Here is an 18,296-nt window from a genome sequence, read left to right as displayed (position 1 = left end):
ATGCTCAGGGGGTAAATAAAGGCATCTAACGGCCCCAAAGGGAGCAGCTTTCTAGTGGAGAAAAATGTATGAATACATATTAAAATGAATGTAAATATATAAATTGTAGTCATATTTTGCCAACACATAAAGTCGGCTTCAAAGAGCCCTGTACTAAGTGCTCGAAGCACCAGGCACACTGCTCAGCACACAGCAGGTGTTCAACAAATATTTGTGAACGACTGATTGTACATAATACAAAATAGAAATAAAGATGCTTCAAAGAGTTTACCACCAAACAGTTGGGCAATGCAAACACAAGCTGTAGAGACCTACGGTAGACAAAACCTTAATGACACAACTGTGGAAGGATAGAAGATGGCTCAGAGATAGTTCTGTTTTACTGAAGAATGAGAGGTGGAGGGCATGGTAATTCTGTTCAAACAGGAAAATTGAGAGACAGCAAAGGGCCTTGACCACAGTAGCAGTAATATGGAAGTGGTGAAGAGAGAGAAACACAAAATTCAAATGCCCAGTGAGACTTTCACCTCTCCATGCACAAAGATACAAAATCTCAGGGGCCACAGACAACAGGCAATTCCCATTCCAGTGTGTCCAGCCCAATGGGAGACAATCCAGTGCACTGACCTGCCCGATTCCCTACGAGGACTCCTTGCTCACACGCCACACCAAACGTGTATGGTTTGCAATGGCACTGACACTGGGTCCCCTCAACAGTGGCCAGGCCACCATTTTGACACGGCCGGCAATGGCAGGGGTCAAATTCATCCACGTACTCCTCCAAAGCCCGTTTCAGGTAAAGTCTTTTCACGGAGGCACAGGGCATTTCCTTTACCAGCTCATACAGAGGTGTCAGCTATAAAGACAAAGACAGCAGAGTCAGCAATCAGTGCTTCAGGCACAAATATCTTCCTTTTGACGTTTAGACTCAATCCCCACTACAACAAAATCAAAAGCCACCCTTATGTTGATTCCTGTTGTTTCTTGTTCAGTTAAAAAAGAGTAATTCACTCTCTTGGCAGCAAAATCAAAACAAACCTAGGGAAAATTAGGTTCCAGTGAAGGAGAAATATTTTTTTGTCCAAGTATGAATTAAAAAAAAAAAAAAAGAACAGGACAATCATTTTCCAATTAATGGAAGACCGTTCTGAGGACTATACATTTCCACGGCAGTAGAGGATAGAAGAAAAGGAAATACACCTAAATTCTAGCAAAGAAGCAATGTCCTGACTCTGAGAAGCTTAGCATGTCTCTCTGGTGGAGACCATGGCATCTCTCCTCCTGGAGAATTTTTAAAATAGGTAGACAGCTTGGTTCTGGGTTGGGTATTTCAAATGAAAACCATCTTCACGATCATAGATGTTCTGGTAAAGATGTAACAGCCTACTCTTCTGAAAAACCGAGAGGCTCTGGTTTATGTGTGCTTGCCAATTTCTGCAGTGTAACTGCTCTCCCCATGGCTGATTTCAAGCTACCACCGCAACGTCACTGAACAGAGTTAGGAGATACATACCATGTGCTCGAGAGAGAGTCCGTGCCACCTGGCTGCAGCACACCACTGCAAGTCATTGGCATCGACACAGACAGCCAGGTAGAGTTCCCCTCCTCTCTTCCCGAGATCTTCTGAGCAGTGTATGGCTTTGCATGGCCATATACTTGCAGACTGTCTTTTCTTTGCTCCTTTCCTGCCCAGCTATGATGGTTACAGTTTTGTGTGTACATGATTGAGCATTGGAAAGAATGTCTTCCTTTTCCCCTGATCAACAATTTAGACTTTTTAAATATTTGCGTAGGATGTCGACAACGGATGTAGAACAGGTTGAATATTAAGATTCTAAGATAAGACTTCTCAGGAAAGTTTCCACCTCTCACCCTCACCCTTATCTGGAGGCAAGTGTGTGCAGCATTGTGTTAGGAGGGTATTTAAGGAGCTATTGTAATTTTTGAGTTTGTGAAAATGTCCATGACTCTTTATCTCTGAAAGTCAGGCTTTACCTGGGGCATTGCTTGACTCTCCCGGCAGGGAATAGATCCTATAGAGTCAGTTCTGCTGTGACGCTGGTTTTGAAAACGTACAGTTCGTTTGCGACTGATATGAGGGAACCATTTGAGCATAATACAAATTTTGCTCTTGCTTATGTATTATTTCGTCTACAAGAAGCACTGGGTGAACACAGAAAACTGTACACAGCTGAGCCGAGTTACACAGGAACACACAAAATGCGCACAGGCACATCTACCTCAGTTCACCCATGTTATAAACCATCCCCATCCATAACTGGTGTTATAGCTAGCTGTCAGTCTGTTTTTCAGATTACTCTCTTTCCACCACTTTGCAATAATTTACAAGCTGTAACCCTTCCATGATCCATTTCCACAAGCAAGCTTCAGGGCTTTTTCAAAGTAACGTGTCAAATTTGTTGCAGTATTTATGCATTGCTTAACAAATTAACATATATAAAACCATACTACTGTTTTTATTGGTGCCTGTCTTTTCTAGAGAGCCCAGGGTGGTGCAAATAGTTAGTGCACTCAGCTACTAACCGAAAGGTTGGAGATTCAATTCCACCAGAGATGCCTCAGAAGAAAGGCCTGGCAATCTACTTCTGAAAAAAAAATCAGCCACTGAAAACCCTATGGAGCACGGTTCTACTCTGACACACACGTAGTCACCGTGAGTCAAAATCAACCCAGAGGCACTGCCAACTGGTACTAGTACTCTCTTTTTAGGAGTATCACAGATGAAGTTTTTTAGTATCGTGCTCCTGGTCCCATTTTTCCCATAAACCCCATGGTTTTTATTATGCAGTTTTGCTTAGCACCATGATTTTTAGGCCACATATGTTGCTTTATGAAAGAACTAACTGGATCAATGAGACATCCTAAAATTCTGCCAGCCAAATTGGTTCTATCTTAATTTGCATTACTCCAGAACCCTATAAGCCGTGGCCACAGGAAGAAAGGTGGTCTGACAGATGTAGCAGCCCAGAAGATGTAGCAGTAAAAAAAAAAAGACAACCCTAAATGCCTTCCAATGGCACAAATCAAAAAGTCCTCTGAATTTGGGACCGAGGAAAGCATAATCAAATTTAGGTCATAAGTAAAAAATGCTAATTTTGTCATTAATTTCTTTGGGGGTTTACAAGACATTTAACCTTTGCAGTTGAAATGTGCACACACCAAATAATGTATCTACTATTTCTTATTATTATGTATACGTGCATTTCATTATACAAAACACAATTGGGATAGAGAAAATGCTAATCGCAGCAGTCTCTGTTTAACCACCTTGATTGAATCTCATTTTTCCAACGCAAATAAGCATGCCTGCCTCCTGCTGCTTCCAACAGAGCATCACATACCTTTTGTTTTATGACTTGGGGAAGATTAGTCACAGATCCTGCCCAGGCAGAATATCGCCCTTTGTTTCCAGAGGGATTGTCCACCTCTAGGAAACTAAGGCCAGCTACAAAGCCTGAACTTCCCCCTCTGACAAATGGGTCCCCTCGCAACACATTGTTCTGGGTTCCTATACAAGGAGAAAGGAAATAAAATAAGTCAGGATGCACAAGGAAATGAAAATGAGAACATGGAAGTGAAAAGTCTATCAAATATTTAAAAACAATCTAGCATCTAACATGAGATGCTTCATTAAAACCAAAACCAAACCTGTTGCCGTAGAGTCAATTCTGACTCATAGCGACCCTATAGGACAGAGCTGAACTGTTCTATAGGGTTTCCAAGGCTGTAATCTTTATGGGGTTGGAGCCCTGGTGGCGCAGCGGTTAAGAACTTGGCTGCTAACCCAAAGGTTGGCAGTTTGAATCCACCAGCCACCCCCTCATAACCCTATGGGGCAGTTATACTCTGTCTTATAGGATCACTACGAGTCAGAATCAACTGGATGGCAACAGGTTTGGGGTTTTTTTGTTTGTTTAATCTTTTAGAGAGCAGATCACCAGGTCTTCCTTCCGCAGGGCAGCTGGTGAGTTCAAACTGCTGACCTTTCAGTTAGCAGCTGAGCACAGAGGCATGTGCTGTAGCCTCTCTGTATAGACCCCAACGGGTTCCCTGGCTCCCACTAAGACAAGTAGCCTGGTGCAACAGAGAAAAGCCCAGATGTGCAGCCCTGTTTCCTGCATCTGAATCACAGGTCTGACTCTACTAACTGTGCTCTGGGGACATCTTCCTGCACCTCAATGTCCTCATCTGTAAAATAAGAAAACACAGTATCCACTTCTTAGGCAGGAGAAATAGTAAGCATTATGTGTTTGTTAAATACAAAGTAAAATAAAATACCGTGAACAGCTTCCAATCACTAGCCCAGCTGATGATTGAAGTCAACATCTTCCAATAATCCTACTTCCATTTCTATTTCCAGATTATTATTTTTTCACCTTGTTCAAAAAACTCGTCCTCCTTTGTCATGTGAGCTTCATGAAGACAGGTACTTTCTCCGTCACATTCATTGCTATATGCCCAGGGCCTAGAACACCTCCTGGCATACAGTCCCCCATCACTACCACCAGTTGCCATTGAGTCAATCCTGACACATGGTGACCCCATATGCATCAGTGTAGAACTGCCCTCCATAGGTTTTTCGATGGCTGGTTTTTCAGAAGTAAATTGCCAGACTTTTCTTCTGAGGCACCTCTGGGTGGATTAGAACTGCCAATTTTTTGGTTAGTAGCCAAGTAGGTTACCCATTTGGGCCACCCAGGACTCCATGAATAGTTGACAAATGAAGTAACTGAACAAGTAAATAAACCTGGTTTTACTACTCTGTTTCCCTCCTCCTGGCAGTCATCTGTCACTATCCCAAGAATCCCCGCTAACTTGCTGAGGACTTTGGCATCTGGGTCAGTCTTCACTTTCACCCTGATTTCTGCCATCACCCCAAGAGAATTTATATTCTAATACCACTCTGTCCATGAGCTTACACGATATACTGCAATCTGGCTTCCAACTCTACCACACTACAAAATCTATTTAAAGGCAATTAGCTGTTATTTGCTAAATTCAATGAACATTTTTCAGCCCTTAAGTTCCTTGATTCCCTAGCATTTCACCCTATTGACCACTCCTTCTCTATCTTCTATGTCACTGATCTCTTCTGCTTCTTATCCTCTGTCTCAGACCACTCCTTCTCAGTCCCTCTTCTTTCCCTACAACTTTCCTTTGTAAATTTTCATCTAATCACTCCCTGCATAAAATCTTTTAATGGCACCTTAGAGCCATCAGGATGAAACCTAAACTTTTTAACAGGGCATCTCAGATCCTTCACAATCAGCTTATCCTTGCAGTCTGTTTTTTCAATCACTCAAAGACTGCTGCCCGCCTTCTCCACCCTCCCCATCACCACCACCACCAGCGGCACACACCAAAAACACTAACAGCACTGAGTATCTATGTCACAGGGTGAAACTGAACGTTCTCTTGATATTGCCATTTATCTACCCTTGTTTGCCAGCCATCATGGGGGAGGAGGGCAGTATCCACTGAAAACATATTTACCATACACAGGCGATGCTCAGCGCCTTCCCCACCCTGCACGATGCCATATTGCTATGACATAGGAATGAGAGATCAGAGGTGAAAATAGCCAAAGAGAAGACATACACGAACTTCAACACCTCGAAATCTTCAAAAGCACTAGGAGACAGGGATAAAGGTTATGCTTGTAATGCAAATCGCCCCCTCTCCTTTACCTGCAGCCAATTTTAAGGCTTCTTCCAGGTCCTTGCATTTGCTGCTTGATGTTTTCACAATGAAAAAATTGAAACCTGAGGAAGCACATTCCGTCATATCTACTGAACTATAACCTGGAAAAAAATGAAAAGGCGTGTGTTTAATTTCCACACTCACTGGAGACCTCCTTTGAGAGGTGGTCAGGTGTGACAGTGGGGGAAGGGATTGTTTCCTGCTACCAAGCTCGTCTATCAAGAGGGACAGGATTACGGGGGGGGGGGGGGGGGCGGAGACCTGATGCTTGGGGGACACTGAGCTTCTGTTACAGGTGATGGAAAAATTCAGGAATGGTTAATGATGATGGTTGAACAACACGATGAACATATTTAATGTCACTGAACTACGCATGTGAAAATTGTTGAAATGGCAAATCTTTTGTTTCCTCTATATTTACCGCAATAAAAAATGTGTTTTGTTTGTTTGTTTTGTTTTGTTTTTTGAAAGAGTGACAGGCCCCGGAGATCATGGTCCCCAGACCTTCTGTTAGCCCAAGACAGGAACCATTCCCAAAGCCAACTCTTCAGACAGTGATTGGACTGGACTAGGATAGAAAATGATACTGGTGAAGAGTGAGCTTCTTGGATCAAGCAGACACATGAGCTATGTGGGCAGCTCCTTTCTGCAGGGGAGATGAGAGGGCAGAGGGGGTCAGAAGCTGGCTGAATGGACACGAGAATAGAGTGGAGAGAAGGAGTGTGCTGCCTCATTAGGGGGAGAGAAACTAGGAGTATATAGCAAGGTGTATATAAATTTTTGTATGAGAGACAGACTTGATTTGTAAACTCACTTAAAGTACAATAAATTTTTTTTTTTAACATAAAAAAAAAAAAAGAGTGACAGGGTATGTAAATTGTCAAGTGCTCTAGAAGGTCAAAAACCAAAACCAAACCCATTGCCATCGAGTTGATGCCAACTCATAGTGACCCTAAAGGACAAAGTAGAGCTGCCCCATAGGGTTTTCAAGCCGCGCCTGGTGGATTTGAACTGTTGACCTTTTAGTTAGCAGCTATAGCCCTCAACCACTAAGCCACCTCAGGAGAAGGATTATTTGTTTCTTTTACATTCCAGGAGAGGAGGAGACGAGGGTGATGTCTACATGAAAAAGCGGAGGAAGCAGAAATTGAAAGTCCATTAAGAATTCAAACATTCATCCAGCAAATGCCATTTTTCAAGATATATTCAAACAGGAGTGTGAGGAGTCCCCAAACCTGGGTTCTAGTTCTATGGTAATTAATTCCCAAAACCTTAATTCTACTGCCTCAGTCTCTCCATCTTTAATATTTGTGGTTTCTAACATCTCCTTCCCATGACTCATAATCTTAGAATGTGACAATTTTTACTCAAGAAAAAAAAAATTTTTTTTTTGGTTTAGTTCTCGAGCAGAGTTTCGCCAATGCGAAGAAAAGAAAATTAGAAAGGAGAATAGAAAATAATGAAGTATGGAAATCTATTTCTTGTATAATTTTATTAACTATAATGAGAATGTTATTGTTAGGTGCCGTCAGATAGCCTCATTACTTCTTAAAATAAAGAACAATTGGGGAGGCACATATTATTTCCCTGGGGCTTTGATTACATTTAAATTAAAACTTTTAGAAAGAATAGAAACTGCTGAAGAGTGAAATTTTTACTAAACAATTACCAACTTGGAAAGCTTAAAAAAAAAAAAATCCTCTCCATTTCTTTTAAATGCTAAAGAAAAAAAAAAAAATGGGTAGCGAAACTGAGGTTAGACTAAGCCAGTTGCTGGACTGATTTTCCAAAGAAACATTGGCCCCATGTTTGCTAAAGAAACCAGTGCTTATACATTAATTTCATAGGCATTCCAGTCTTTGTGAGGTTAGAAAAGTTCAAATTCTAGTTAAATTTTATTTGGTAGAGATGTACCAAAAATACAGAAAAAAAAATATTGTAGCTAACCGACAAGGGAAGGCTACAAGACCCCCTCTGAATTTCATGTAAAAAGTCTGTCTTCCAAGATCGTAGGGAAGTCTTTACTCCAGAGGAGACCATGAAGATGAATATGATTTGGAAAGGTGAAGGAAGTATGGGGTTAAGCTAAAGACAAAGATGGGTTGGTAAACTGGGCCACAATGTCTGGAGAGGAGTAGGTGCTAAAAGATCACTCCTTTCCCTCCAGCATCATTGGTAAACTGGGCCACAATGTCTCTGGACAGGAGTAGGTGCTAAGAGACCGCTCCTTTCCCCCAGCATCAGGGCAGATGAGAGCCTCCTCCTCTCACCTCGAGGTCAAAACCAAATAACCAAACCCATTGCCGTCGAGTCAATTCCAACTCATAGTGACCCTATAGGACAGACTAGAACTGTCCCATAGAGTTTCCAAGGAGCACCTGGTGGATTCAAACCACCAACCTTTTGGTTAGCAGCCATAGCACTTAACCACTATGCCACCAGGGTCAATGCTGCATTCTGAATCTGCCAAGAATCAGGTAATTCTGACAGCAGCAGCGCAAACAGTGATAAGTCAAGCTGACTCTGGAGCCGGTTAGACCAAAGTTTAAATACCTCCCTTACAATCTATGTGACGCTGGATAAGTCCCTTAATAGCACCGACTCTCCATTTCCCCAATCTGTGGGACAGGGATTATAATGCCTACCTCACTAGGCAGTAGTTAGGATTATTGCTAACATATGGAACTCAGCTGCCATAAGGAAGGCACTCGATAAAGTTTAGCTATTGTTACATGTACTAGTTAGCAAGCAAACTTGTGATATTCAGACCAGACTGTTATAAAGGAATGTGAGTAGTAAAGAACAGAGGTAAATAAAATACTTTTGAAAAATATTTGATTTCTGGAATATCAACAGATTCCTCATTTGGGTTTCCTTGAGGAATACTGTTTCATCAGCAAAATGGAAAAAGTATTCTAAAAATCCACTCAGCACCTCTGATTGGTTTAACTCGTATTTCAGGGTGCCATCCAAAAGAGTCAGGAGGCTTTTCTTAAAACATGTCAGCTTTTGAGTGGAGTATAATGGGTTCCTGAAAATTTGGGTTCTTTTGCAATTTAAATCTATTCATCAAATTTAAGAGTTCTAAAGTTTAAATTAACTACATGTTATTTTCCCCCATTAAAATCCCTGTGGTGCTTTTATATAACAATTTTCTAATACTCTACCATTTTTTTTCATTTTTTCTGAGTCCACATAAAATAGAAATTTGTATTCTCCTCCTAAGGATCCAGACTGCAAATAATGAGTCCCATACTGATCAATTAGTCTTCGGTAGGCGCTGTAATCATAGAGAGAGGGGAGGTGGGAGAGTTCCTTCCAGAATGTCTCAGCAAGGTGCAAAAATTCCGGATTGTTATTGATGAATTGAGCCACTTCCACAGTGTTCTGAATAACCATCAATTGATAACTCTAAGGATGAAGAAAGAGTAAAAGGAGTTTTAGGTACAGACAAAAAGACAATGGGAATAGCTCCCTCTTGGATGTTTCCATCAACCAACTGCCGTTTCCAATTAACCTAGATTATGAATTTCAATTTCTGATGCATGATAAGATCTCTTCTAAGACCACCCTCTGGAAGTAATCTAAGGATTTTTGGAGTCCCAAACAGGAAGAAATGTCTGAGTGATACCTAATTTCTTTTATACATGACCTCTAAACCCCTAAGGCCTAGTTGGTATGCTTTCCCCAACTAGAAAAAGAGAATCGATTTCATTAATTGCAAAATAATCTCACAAACAAAAATATAAAAATGACACGTCCCTAGGGCCCACATCTTGACGTTAATTCAGAGGCAAGGAGATTGTATAACTTATCTCCCGTACTGGAAGTTAAGCCACTTTATAATAAAGTTTTTTTTAACCCTTGGTAAACATCCTTAAAGTTATCCAAGATAGATCTACCTTATACCAAATCTCCATTTATATGAACAATATTATATGCAAGTGATAAATGATTCTACAGCTTATATTCCCACAGTCAGCTTCTTACACATAAAACAAATGAAATCAATATTCCTTTATACCATCCTTGCCTGATTTATTAATCAAGTTACCTACTTTAAGAATGAGATAAAATATGCAGATTATGAATGATCAGCCTGAAAAAGTCTTCAGCAATAAGCGTTTATCAACTAGTCCAACCTACCTCATTTGTTCAGATTTCCCAAGATGAAAGTTTTAATATTTCAAAAACAATAATGTTTAAAAATAAGTCATTTAACTTCCTTGGGAAAAAAATTTGGTATCTCAAAAATTATGAAGTTTTTAAAATTTTAGTTTCCTACACCTTCTAAAAACATTCATCCATTAGAATTTAGAAAGCACTTATAAGCCACTAATTGGATTTTTTTAATTGTGTGTGTTTGACACTTAAAATAGTAGTGTCAATAATCATGAATGAGACATTTGGGATAGTTTTTTGCTTGGGGGTTTTAATTAGAAGATTTCAAGGTAAATTATTTTTTCTAAGATTTTCAAATAAGATCAAATATTTTAATGAGCAAATAAGCATAATATGTAAGTATATATATTGTCAAAGAGAATTAATAAGACATGGCTATACATTTTTGAAGAAATATATTGTGCCTTTAAAGAAGTACTATTACCCTGATTAAAAAATGAAAGCTTTTCGTAAATATACTTATGTTCAAGTTAGCAATACTTAAAGCCAGTATAATAAGGAAAAATTAGCTGATATTTCATACAGACCTTTTTTGTATGAATTTCACGGTTAGTTGAAGTATGACTGTACGAATCAGATGATGAAGATCTGAAAAAGGATTTCTTCCTACGAGATGATGTGTGTATTGTCGACATATGGTGTACATACGACCAACTGCTATTGTAAAATTCATAATTAAAATCATTATTTACTTTCACCTGGAAAGAAAATAAAAAATTTTACTATAACCAAAATAAGGCCTTGGATATACCCATGATACTTTTATCCTGAATCCCTTAACATGAATGCTTCTTTATACAATCTTCCCAAAAAGACAAAGCTCTTCACTGAGGAAGAAAAATAATAAACTTTGACGCAATGTGCAGGGGGAAGGAGAGCATATGAAAATTCAGTGCACTTTTTTTTTCTTTTTTATTGTGCCATAAGTGAAAGTTTACAGTTCAAGTCAGTTTCTCGTACAAAAACTTACACACACATTGCTATGTGACCCTAATTGCTCTCCCTATAAAGTGAGCACACTCCTCTTCTCCACCCTCTGTTTTCCGTGTCCATGCAACCAGCTCCTGTCCGCTCTGCCTTCTCATCTCATGTCTAGATAGGAGCTGCCCGCATAGTCTCATGTGTCTACTTGAGCTAAGAAACACACACCACACCAGTATCATTTTATGTCTTATAGTCCAGTCTAATCCTTATCTGAAGAGCTGGCTTCGGGAATGGTTTTAGTTTTGGGCTAACAAAGAGTCGAGGCTCATGTCCTCCGGGGCCTCCCCAGTCTCAATCAGACCATTAAGTCTGGTCTTTATAGGAGATTTTGAGTTCTCCATCCCACTTTTCTCCTGCTCCATCAGGGATTCAGTGCTGTGTTCCCTGTCAGGGCAGTCATTGGTGGAAGCCAGGCACCATCTAGTTCTTCTTGCCTCAGGCTGATGGAGTCTCTGGTTTATGTGGCCTTTTCTGTCTCTTGGGCTCATATCTTCCTTGTGTCTTTGGTGTTCTTCATTCTTCTTTGATCCAGGTGGGTTGAGACCAGTTGATGCATCTTAGATGGCCACTTGCTAGCTTCTAAGACCCCAGGCACCACTCAACAAAGTGTGAGGCAGAACGTTTTCTTAACACAATGTGTTATGCCAATTGACCTAGATGTCCCCTGAAACCATGGTCCTCAGACACTCCACCCTGCTACTTTGTCCCTCGAAGTGTTTGGTTGTTTAGGAAACTTCTTAGCTTTTGGTTTAGTCCAATTGTGCTGACTTCTCCGGTATTGTGTGTTGACCTTCTCTTGACCTAAAATAATTCTTGCCTACTACCTAGTGAGTGAATATTCCATCCCTCCCTCTCCACCCTCGTAACCATCAAAGAATGATTTCTTCTGTGCTTAAGCCTTTTCTTGAGTTCTTATATTAGTGGTCTCATACAATATTTGTCCTTTTGCAACTGACTAACTTCACTCAGCATAATGCCTTCTGGATTCATCCATGTTATGAGATGTTTCACGGATTCATTGTTGTTCTTCATTGTTGAGTAGTATTCCATTGTGTGAATATGTGAATATACCATAATTGTTTATCCATTCGTCTGTTGATGGGCACCTTAGTTGTTTCCATCTTTTTGTTATTGCAAACAGTGTTGCAGTGAGCATGGGTGTGCATATATCTATTCATGTGAAGGCTCTTATTTCCTAGGATGTATTCCAAGGAGTGAGATTGATGGATCATATGGTAGTTCTGTTTCTAGCTTTTTAAGGAAGTGCCAAATCAATTTCCAAAGTGGTTGTACCACTTTACATTCCCACCAGCAGTGTGTAAGTGTTCTGGTCTCTCCACAACCTCTCCAACAATTATTATTTTGTGTTTTTTGGATTAATGCAAGCCTTGTTGATTTGCATTTCTCTAATGGCTAATGATCATGAGCATTTCCTCATGTATCTGTTAGCCACCTGAATGTCTTCTTTGGTCAATTGGCTGTTCATATCCTTTGCCCATTTTTTAATAGGGTTATTTTTCTTTTTGTTTTTGAGGTTTTGCAGCACCTTGTGGATTTTAGAGATTAGACGCTGATCGAATTTGTTGTGGCCAAAAAATTTTTCCAAGTCTGTAGGTTGTCTTTTTACTCTTTTGATGAAGTCTTTGGATGAGCATAAGTCTTTGATTTTTAGGAGCTCTGAGTTATCTACTTTCTCCTCTGGTGTTTGTACATTCTTACAAATGTTTTATATACCGTTTATGCCATGTATTAGAGCTCCTAGAGTTGTCCCTATTTTTTCTCCCATGATCTTTATCATTTTAGATTTTATATTTAGGTCTTTGATCCATTGCGAGTTAGTTTTTGTGCATGGTGCGAGGTATGGGTCTTGTTTCATTGATTTGCAGATTAATATCCAGTTATGCCAGCACCATTTCTTAAAGAGGCTGTCTTTTCCCCAAATAACAGGCTTTGGGCCTTTGCAGAATATCTGCTGCTCATAAGTGGATGGATTTACATCTGGATTCTCAATGCTGTTCCATTGGACCATGTATCCATTGTTGTACCAACACCAGGCTGTTTTGACTACCATTGGTGGTATAATACGTTCTAAAATCAGGTAATGTGAGGTCTCCCACTTTGTTCTTCTTTGTCAGTAATGCTTTACTTATCCGGGGCCTCTTCCCTTTCTATATGAAGCTGGTGATTTGTTTCTCCATCTCATTAAAAAATGCCATTGGAATCTGGGTTGGGATTGCATTGTACCTATAAATCACTTTGGGCAGAACAGATATTTTCACAATGTTAAGTCTTCCTATCCATGAGCAAGGTATGTTTTTCCACTTATGTATGTCTCTTTTGGTTTCTTGCAGTAGTGTCTTGCAGTTTTCTTTGTATAGGTCTTTTACATCTCTTGTTAGATTTATTTCTAAGTATTTTACCTTCTTGGGGGCTATTGTAAATGGTATTGATTTGGTGATTTCTTCTTCCACATTCTCTTTGTGTAGAGGAATCCAACTAATTTTTGTATGCTTATGTTGTATCCTGATCCTTTGCTGAACTCTTCTATTAGTTCCAGTAGTTTTCTTGAGGTTTTGGGGGGTTTTCTTTGTATAAGATCATATCATCTGCAAGAAGAGATACTTTTACTTATTCCTTACTAATTTGGGTGTCCTTTATTTCTTTTTCTAGCCTAATTGCTCTGGCTAAGACCTCCAGCACAATGTTGAATAAGAGTGATGATAAAGGGCATCCTTGTCTGGTTCCCATTCTCAAGGGGAGTGCTTTCAGACTCTCTCCATTTAGGATGATGTTGGCTGTTGGCTTTGTATAAATGCCCTTTATTATGTTGAGGGATTTCACTTCTATTCCTATTTTGCTGAGAGTTTTTATCATTAATAGGTGTTGGATTTTGTCAAATGCCTTTTGTTCTTGTTTTTTGTTTTATTTATGTGATGGATTACATTGATTGTTTTTTCTAATGTTAAACCATCCCTTTACACCTGGTATGAATCCCACTTGGTCATGGTGAATTAGTTTTTTGATATGTTGTTGAATTCTATTGGCTAGAATTTTGTTGAGGATTTTTGCGTCTAAGTTCATAAGGGATATTGTTCTGTAATTTTCTTTTTTTGTGGTATCTTTACCTGGTTTTGGTATCAGGGTTATGCTGGCTTCATAGAGTGAGCTTGGGAATATTCCATCATTTTCTATGCTCTGAAATACCTTTAGTAGTAGTGGTGTTAACTCTTTTCTGAAAGTCTGGTAGAATTCTGCAGTGAAGCCATACGGGCCAGGGCTTTTTTTGTTGTTGGGAGTTTTTTAATTAACTTTTCAATATTTTCTTTTGTTATGGGTTTATTTAGTTGTTCCGCCTCTGTCTGTGTTAGTTTAGGTAGGTAGTGAGTTTCTAGAAATTTGTCCGTTTCCTCTAGGTTTTCAAATTTGTTAGAGTAAAATTCAGTTCACTTTCTACAGAATTTTCCAGTAAACCTAAAATGGTGCTAAAAAATAAAGGAAAAACTTTAACTACCACTTAGGCCAAGCCTGTATGAATGTAAGTGTACAAATATAAGGAGTAAATTTTATTCTGTGATTACTATCTGTTAAGCAGGAAATATGGTATCAATAATGGCAATCCTGAGTGATTCACAAAATACATTTCTATATGAACATTTTTCATTTTCCTTGAATGTCAGCATTTAACACTGAAGTGAGCAAATTAACAAAGCTGCCCTGACAGAGAACTGCAAGCATTTGGTTCTCAATTTCTCATCTAATATAGGGGATCAGAGATACAAATAGGTCGTGCTAAGCAATTAAATCATTCAGACTCAGTTTTGGAATGTTTGATGTGATCCAGTAATTAATTTAATTTTCTAATTCTGTTTGACTTAAACAAATGCTAAAATTATAAACTTTTCTCTTATTTTAGGTGGTAGAAGAAAAGGATATTCCAAAAGAATTTTAAAACAGACAAGAGGTTAGTCGAATGTGGCTAACCAAGAGGTGACAGCTCTATTCAAGTATGTTTTATAATCACCTTTATTTACTCTAGATCAAGTGTCAAAATGAAATGCCCACACAGGCCTGGCAAGTAATATAAATCTTTCCACTGGAAGCAACCAGGGAAAAGTATGGTGATAAAGGATGAGCACACATTCTGTGTAACAAAGGGGTCACCCAACACTCAGGCTGAATTGTGTCCCCAAATATATGTGTTGTAATTCCTAACCTCTATGCCTGTGGCTATAATCCCATTTGGGAATGGTTGTCTTCACTGTGTAAAATGAGACATGGTAAGTGTAAGTGTGTCTAGGGTCAATCTCTTTTGAGATATAAAAGGGATTAAAATAAGCAAGCCGGCAAGCAGAGATGGGGTAAGATAGACATCAAGACACATGGAGATCTCCAAGGAACCTGGAAGCAGAAACTTAAGAGTGAAAGCCCTTCCTCCAGAACCAACAGAAACAGAAAGTCTTCCCCTAAGGCCTGTGCTCTGAACTCAGACTTCTAACCTCCTAGACCACCATGTGCCTGTCAGTTTGTCATACTGTGGTGGCTTACATGTTGCTGTGATGCTGTAAGCTACGCCACCAGTATTTCAAATACCAGCAGGGTCGCCCATGGTGGATAGGTTTCAGCAGAGCTTCCAGACTAACACAGACTAAGAAAAAGGACCTAGCAGTATACTTCTGAAAAAACCGGACTGTGAAAATCTTATGAATAGCAGCAGAATATTCTCTGACATAGTGCCAGAAGGTGAGGCCCTCAGGTTGGAAGGCACTCAAAATACGACTGAAGAAGAACTGACTTCTCAAAGTAGAGTCAACTTTAATGACATGGATGTAGTCAACCTTTGGGACCTTCGTTTGCTGATGTGTCACAACTCAAAATGAGAAGGAACGACTGCAAACATCCATTAATAATTGGAACATGGAATGTATAAAGTATGAATCTAGGAAAATTAGAAGTCATCAAAAATGAAATAGAATGCGTAAAGACTGATATCCTAGGCATTAGTGTGCTAACATGCCCTGCTATTGGCCATTGTGAATCAGACAATCATATGATCTACTATGCTGGGAATGGCAAAAAATTGAAGAGGAATGGTGTTGCATTCAACATCAGAAAGAACATTTCAAGATCTATCCTGAAGTACAACATTGTCGATGATAGGATAATATCCAAGTGCCCATAAGGAAGACAAGTTAATATTACTATTATTCAAATTTATGCATCAACCTCTAATGCCAAAGATGAAGAAACTGAATATTTTACCAACTTCTGCAATCTGAAATTGATCAAACATGCAGTCAGGATGCATTAATAATTACTGGTGATTGAAATGCAAAAATTGGAAACAAAAAAGAAGAGTTGATAGTTAGAAAATATAGCCTTGGTGATAGAAATGACTCCAGAGATCCCACAATGGAATTCTGCAAGATCAACAACTTCATTGGAAATACCTTTTTCCAACAACATAAACGGCAACTGTGATGGTTTAGATTGTGTGTCACCTTGGCTGGGCCATGATTCTTGGTGTTTATGCGTGATCACCCCCATAATGAGATCTGCTGTGAGTAGCCAATCAGCTGAAAGGGAGTTCCCTGGGCATGTGGCCTGCATCCAAATATTAGTGGATGCCCTGCCTATCGCCTGCTCTGGATCCTGCAGCTGCCTCCTGTTCCTCTGACCTCCGGTTCTTGGGACTTTAGCTAGCAGCTTACCTGCCCATCTTGGGATTCATCAATCTTCATGGCCTATGAGCAAGAGCCCTGCTCTCCAACCTGCCCCCCTTTGGTTTTCCAGCCCCTATGAATCCTCTATCCTGATCCAGGGACTTGGGACTTTCCAGCCTCTACAATTGTGCGAGTCATTTCCTTGATAAAAACCTCTCTATATATATTTATATGCTTTACCCGTTTTGCTTCTCTGGAGAACCTAGCCTAAGACAGCAACACATGGACCTCACCACATGGAAAACACATGAAGAAGCTCAATATCAGCAGTTAGACCAAGGCCAGGAGCAGAACAGATCATCAGTTGCTCATATGTAAGTTCAAGTCGAAGGTGAAGAAAATTAAAACAAGTTGACGAGAGCCAAAGTTTGACCTTGAGTATATCCCACTTGAATTTGGAGACCACCTCAAGAATAGATTTGACACATTAAACACTAATGACTGAAGACCAGAGGAGTTACGTGATGACATCAGGACATCATACATGAAGAAAGCAAAGGTCATTAAAAAGACGGGAAAGAAAGAAAAAATGAAAAAAATGTCAGAAGGGACTCTGAAACTTGCTCTTGAAAGTCAAGTAGTTAAAGCAAAAGGAAGAAATGACGAAGTAAAAGGGCAGAATAGAAGATTTCGAAGGATAGCTCGAGAAGACAAAGTAAAGTATTATAATGAAATGTGCAAAGATCTGGATTTAGAAAACCAAAAGGGAAGAACACATTCGGGATTTCTTGAACCGATAGAAATGAAGAAAAAATTCAAGCATCGAGTTGCAATACTGAAGGAGTCAATGGGCAAAATATAAATGACACAGGCAGCATCAAAAGAAGATAGAAGGAATACACAGAGTCACTGTACCAAAAAGAATTGGTCGACACTCAACCATTTCAGGCGGTAGCATGTGATCATGAACCAGTGGAACTGAAAGAAGAAGTCCAAGCAGCACTGAAGGTATTGGCAAAAAACAAGGCACCAAGAATTGACAGACTACTGATTGAGATGTTTCAACAAACACATAAAGCACTGGAGATGCTCAGTAGTCTACACCAAGAAATTGGGAAGAGAGCTACTTGGCCACCTGACTAGAAGAAGTCCACATCTGTGCTCATTCCAAAGAACTGCGATCCAACAGAATGTGAAAATTATCAAACAATATCATTAATATCATACGTGAGCAAAATTTTCCTGAAGATAATTCAAAAAGAGTTGCAGCAGTACATTGACATAGAACTGCCAGAAATTCAAGCTGGATTCAGAAGAGGACTTGGAATGAGAGATATCATTGCTGATGTTAGCTGGATCTTGGCTGAAAGCAGAGAATACCAGAAAGATGTTTACCTGTGTTTTATTGACTATGCAAAGGCATGGATCATAACAATTTATGGATAACACTGTGAAGAATGGGAATTCCAGAACACCTGTACATAGACCAAGAGGCAGTCATTTGAACAGAACAAGGGGATACTGCGTGGTTTAAAATCAGGAAAGGTGTCCTTCACCGTTGTATCCTTTTACCATACATACTTATTCAGTCTGTATGCTGAGCAAATAATTCGAGAAGCTGGACATTATGAAGAAGAACATGGCATCAAGATTGGTGGAAGACTTATTAACAACCTGTGATATGCAGATGACACAACCTTATTTGCTTAAAGTGAAGAGGAGTTGAAGCACTTACTGATAAATATCAAA

The 18,296-nt window shown here is 39.5% G+C and overlaps 1 protein-coding gene across 1 annotated transcript in view; it reads right to left on the bottom strand.

Annotated features, from left to right (window-relative positions):
• The window catches only part of C7 (complement C7), a 91,463-nt gene that overhangs the window by 32,132 nt on the left and 41,035 nt on the right, over positions 1 to 18,296 (bottom strand). Inside the window, 5 exon segments of the mRNA XM_023545637.2 lie at positions 628 to 856; positions 3,363 to 3,529; positions 5,709 to 5,822; positions 8,889 to 9,132; positions 10,431 to 10,601. Of these exon segments, the coding sequence (XP_023401405.2) occupies positions 628 to 856; positions 3,363 to 3,529; positions 5,709 to 5,822; positions 8,889 to 9,132; positions 10,431 to 10,601 (925 nt within the window).

The sequence above is a fragment of the Loxodonta africana genome, chromosome 2 (assembly GCF_030014295.1).
Source record: "Loxodonta africana isolate mLoxAfr1 chromosome 2, mLoxAfr1.hap2, whole genome shotgun sequence".
In the NCBI taxonomy this organism is placed as follows: domain Eukaryota; kingdom Metazoa; phylum Chordata; class Mammalia; order Proboscidea; family Elephantidae; genus Loxodonta; species Loxodonta africana.
The sequence above is the reverse complement of the archived record's forward strand: the minus strand, read 5'-3'. Positions and strand labels throughout refer to the sequence as shown.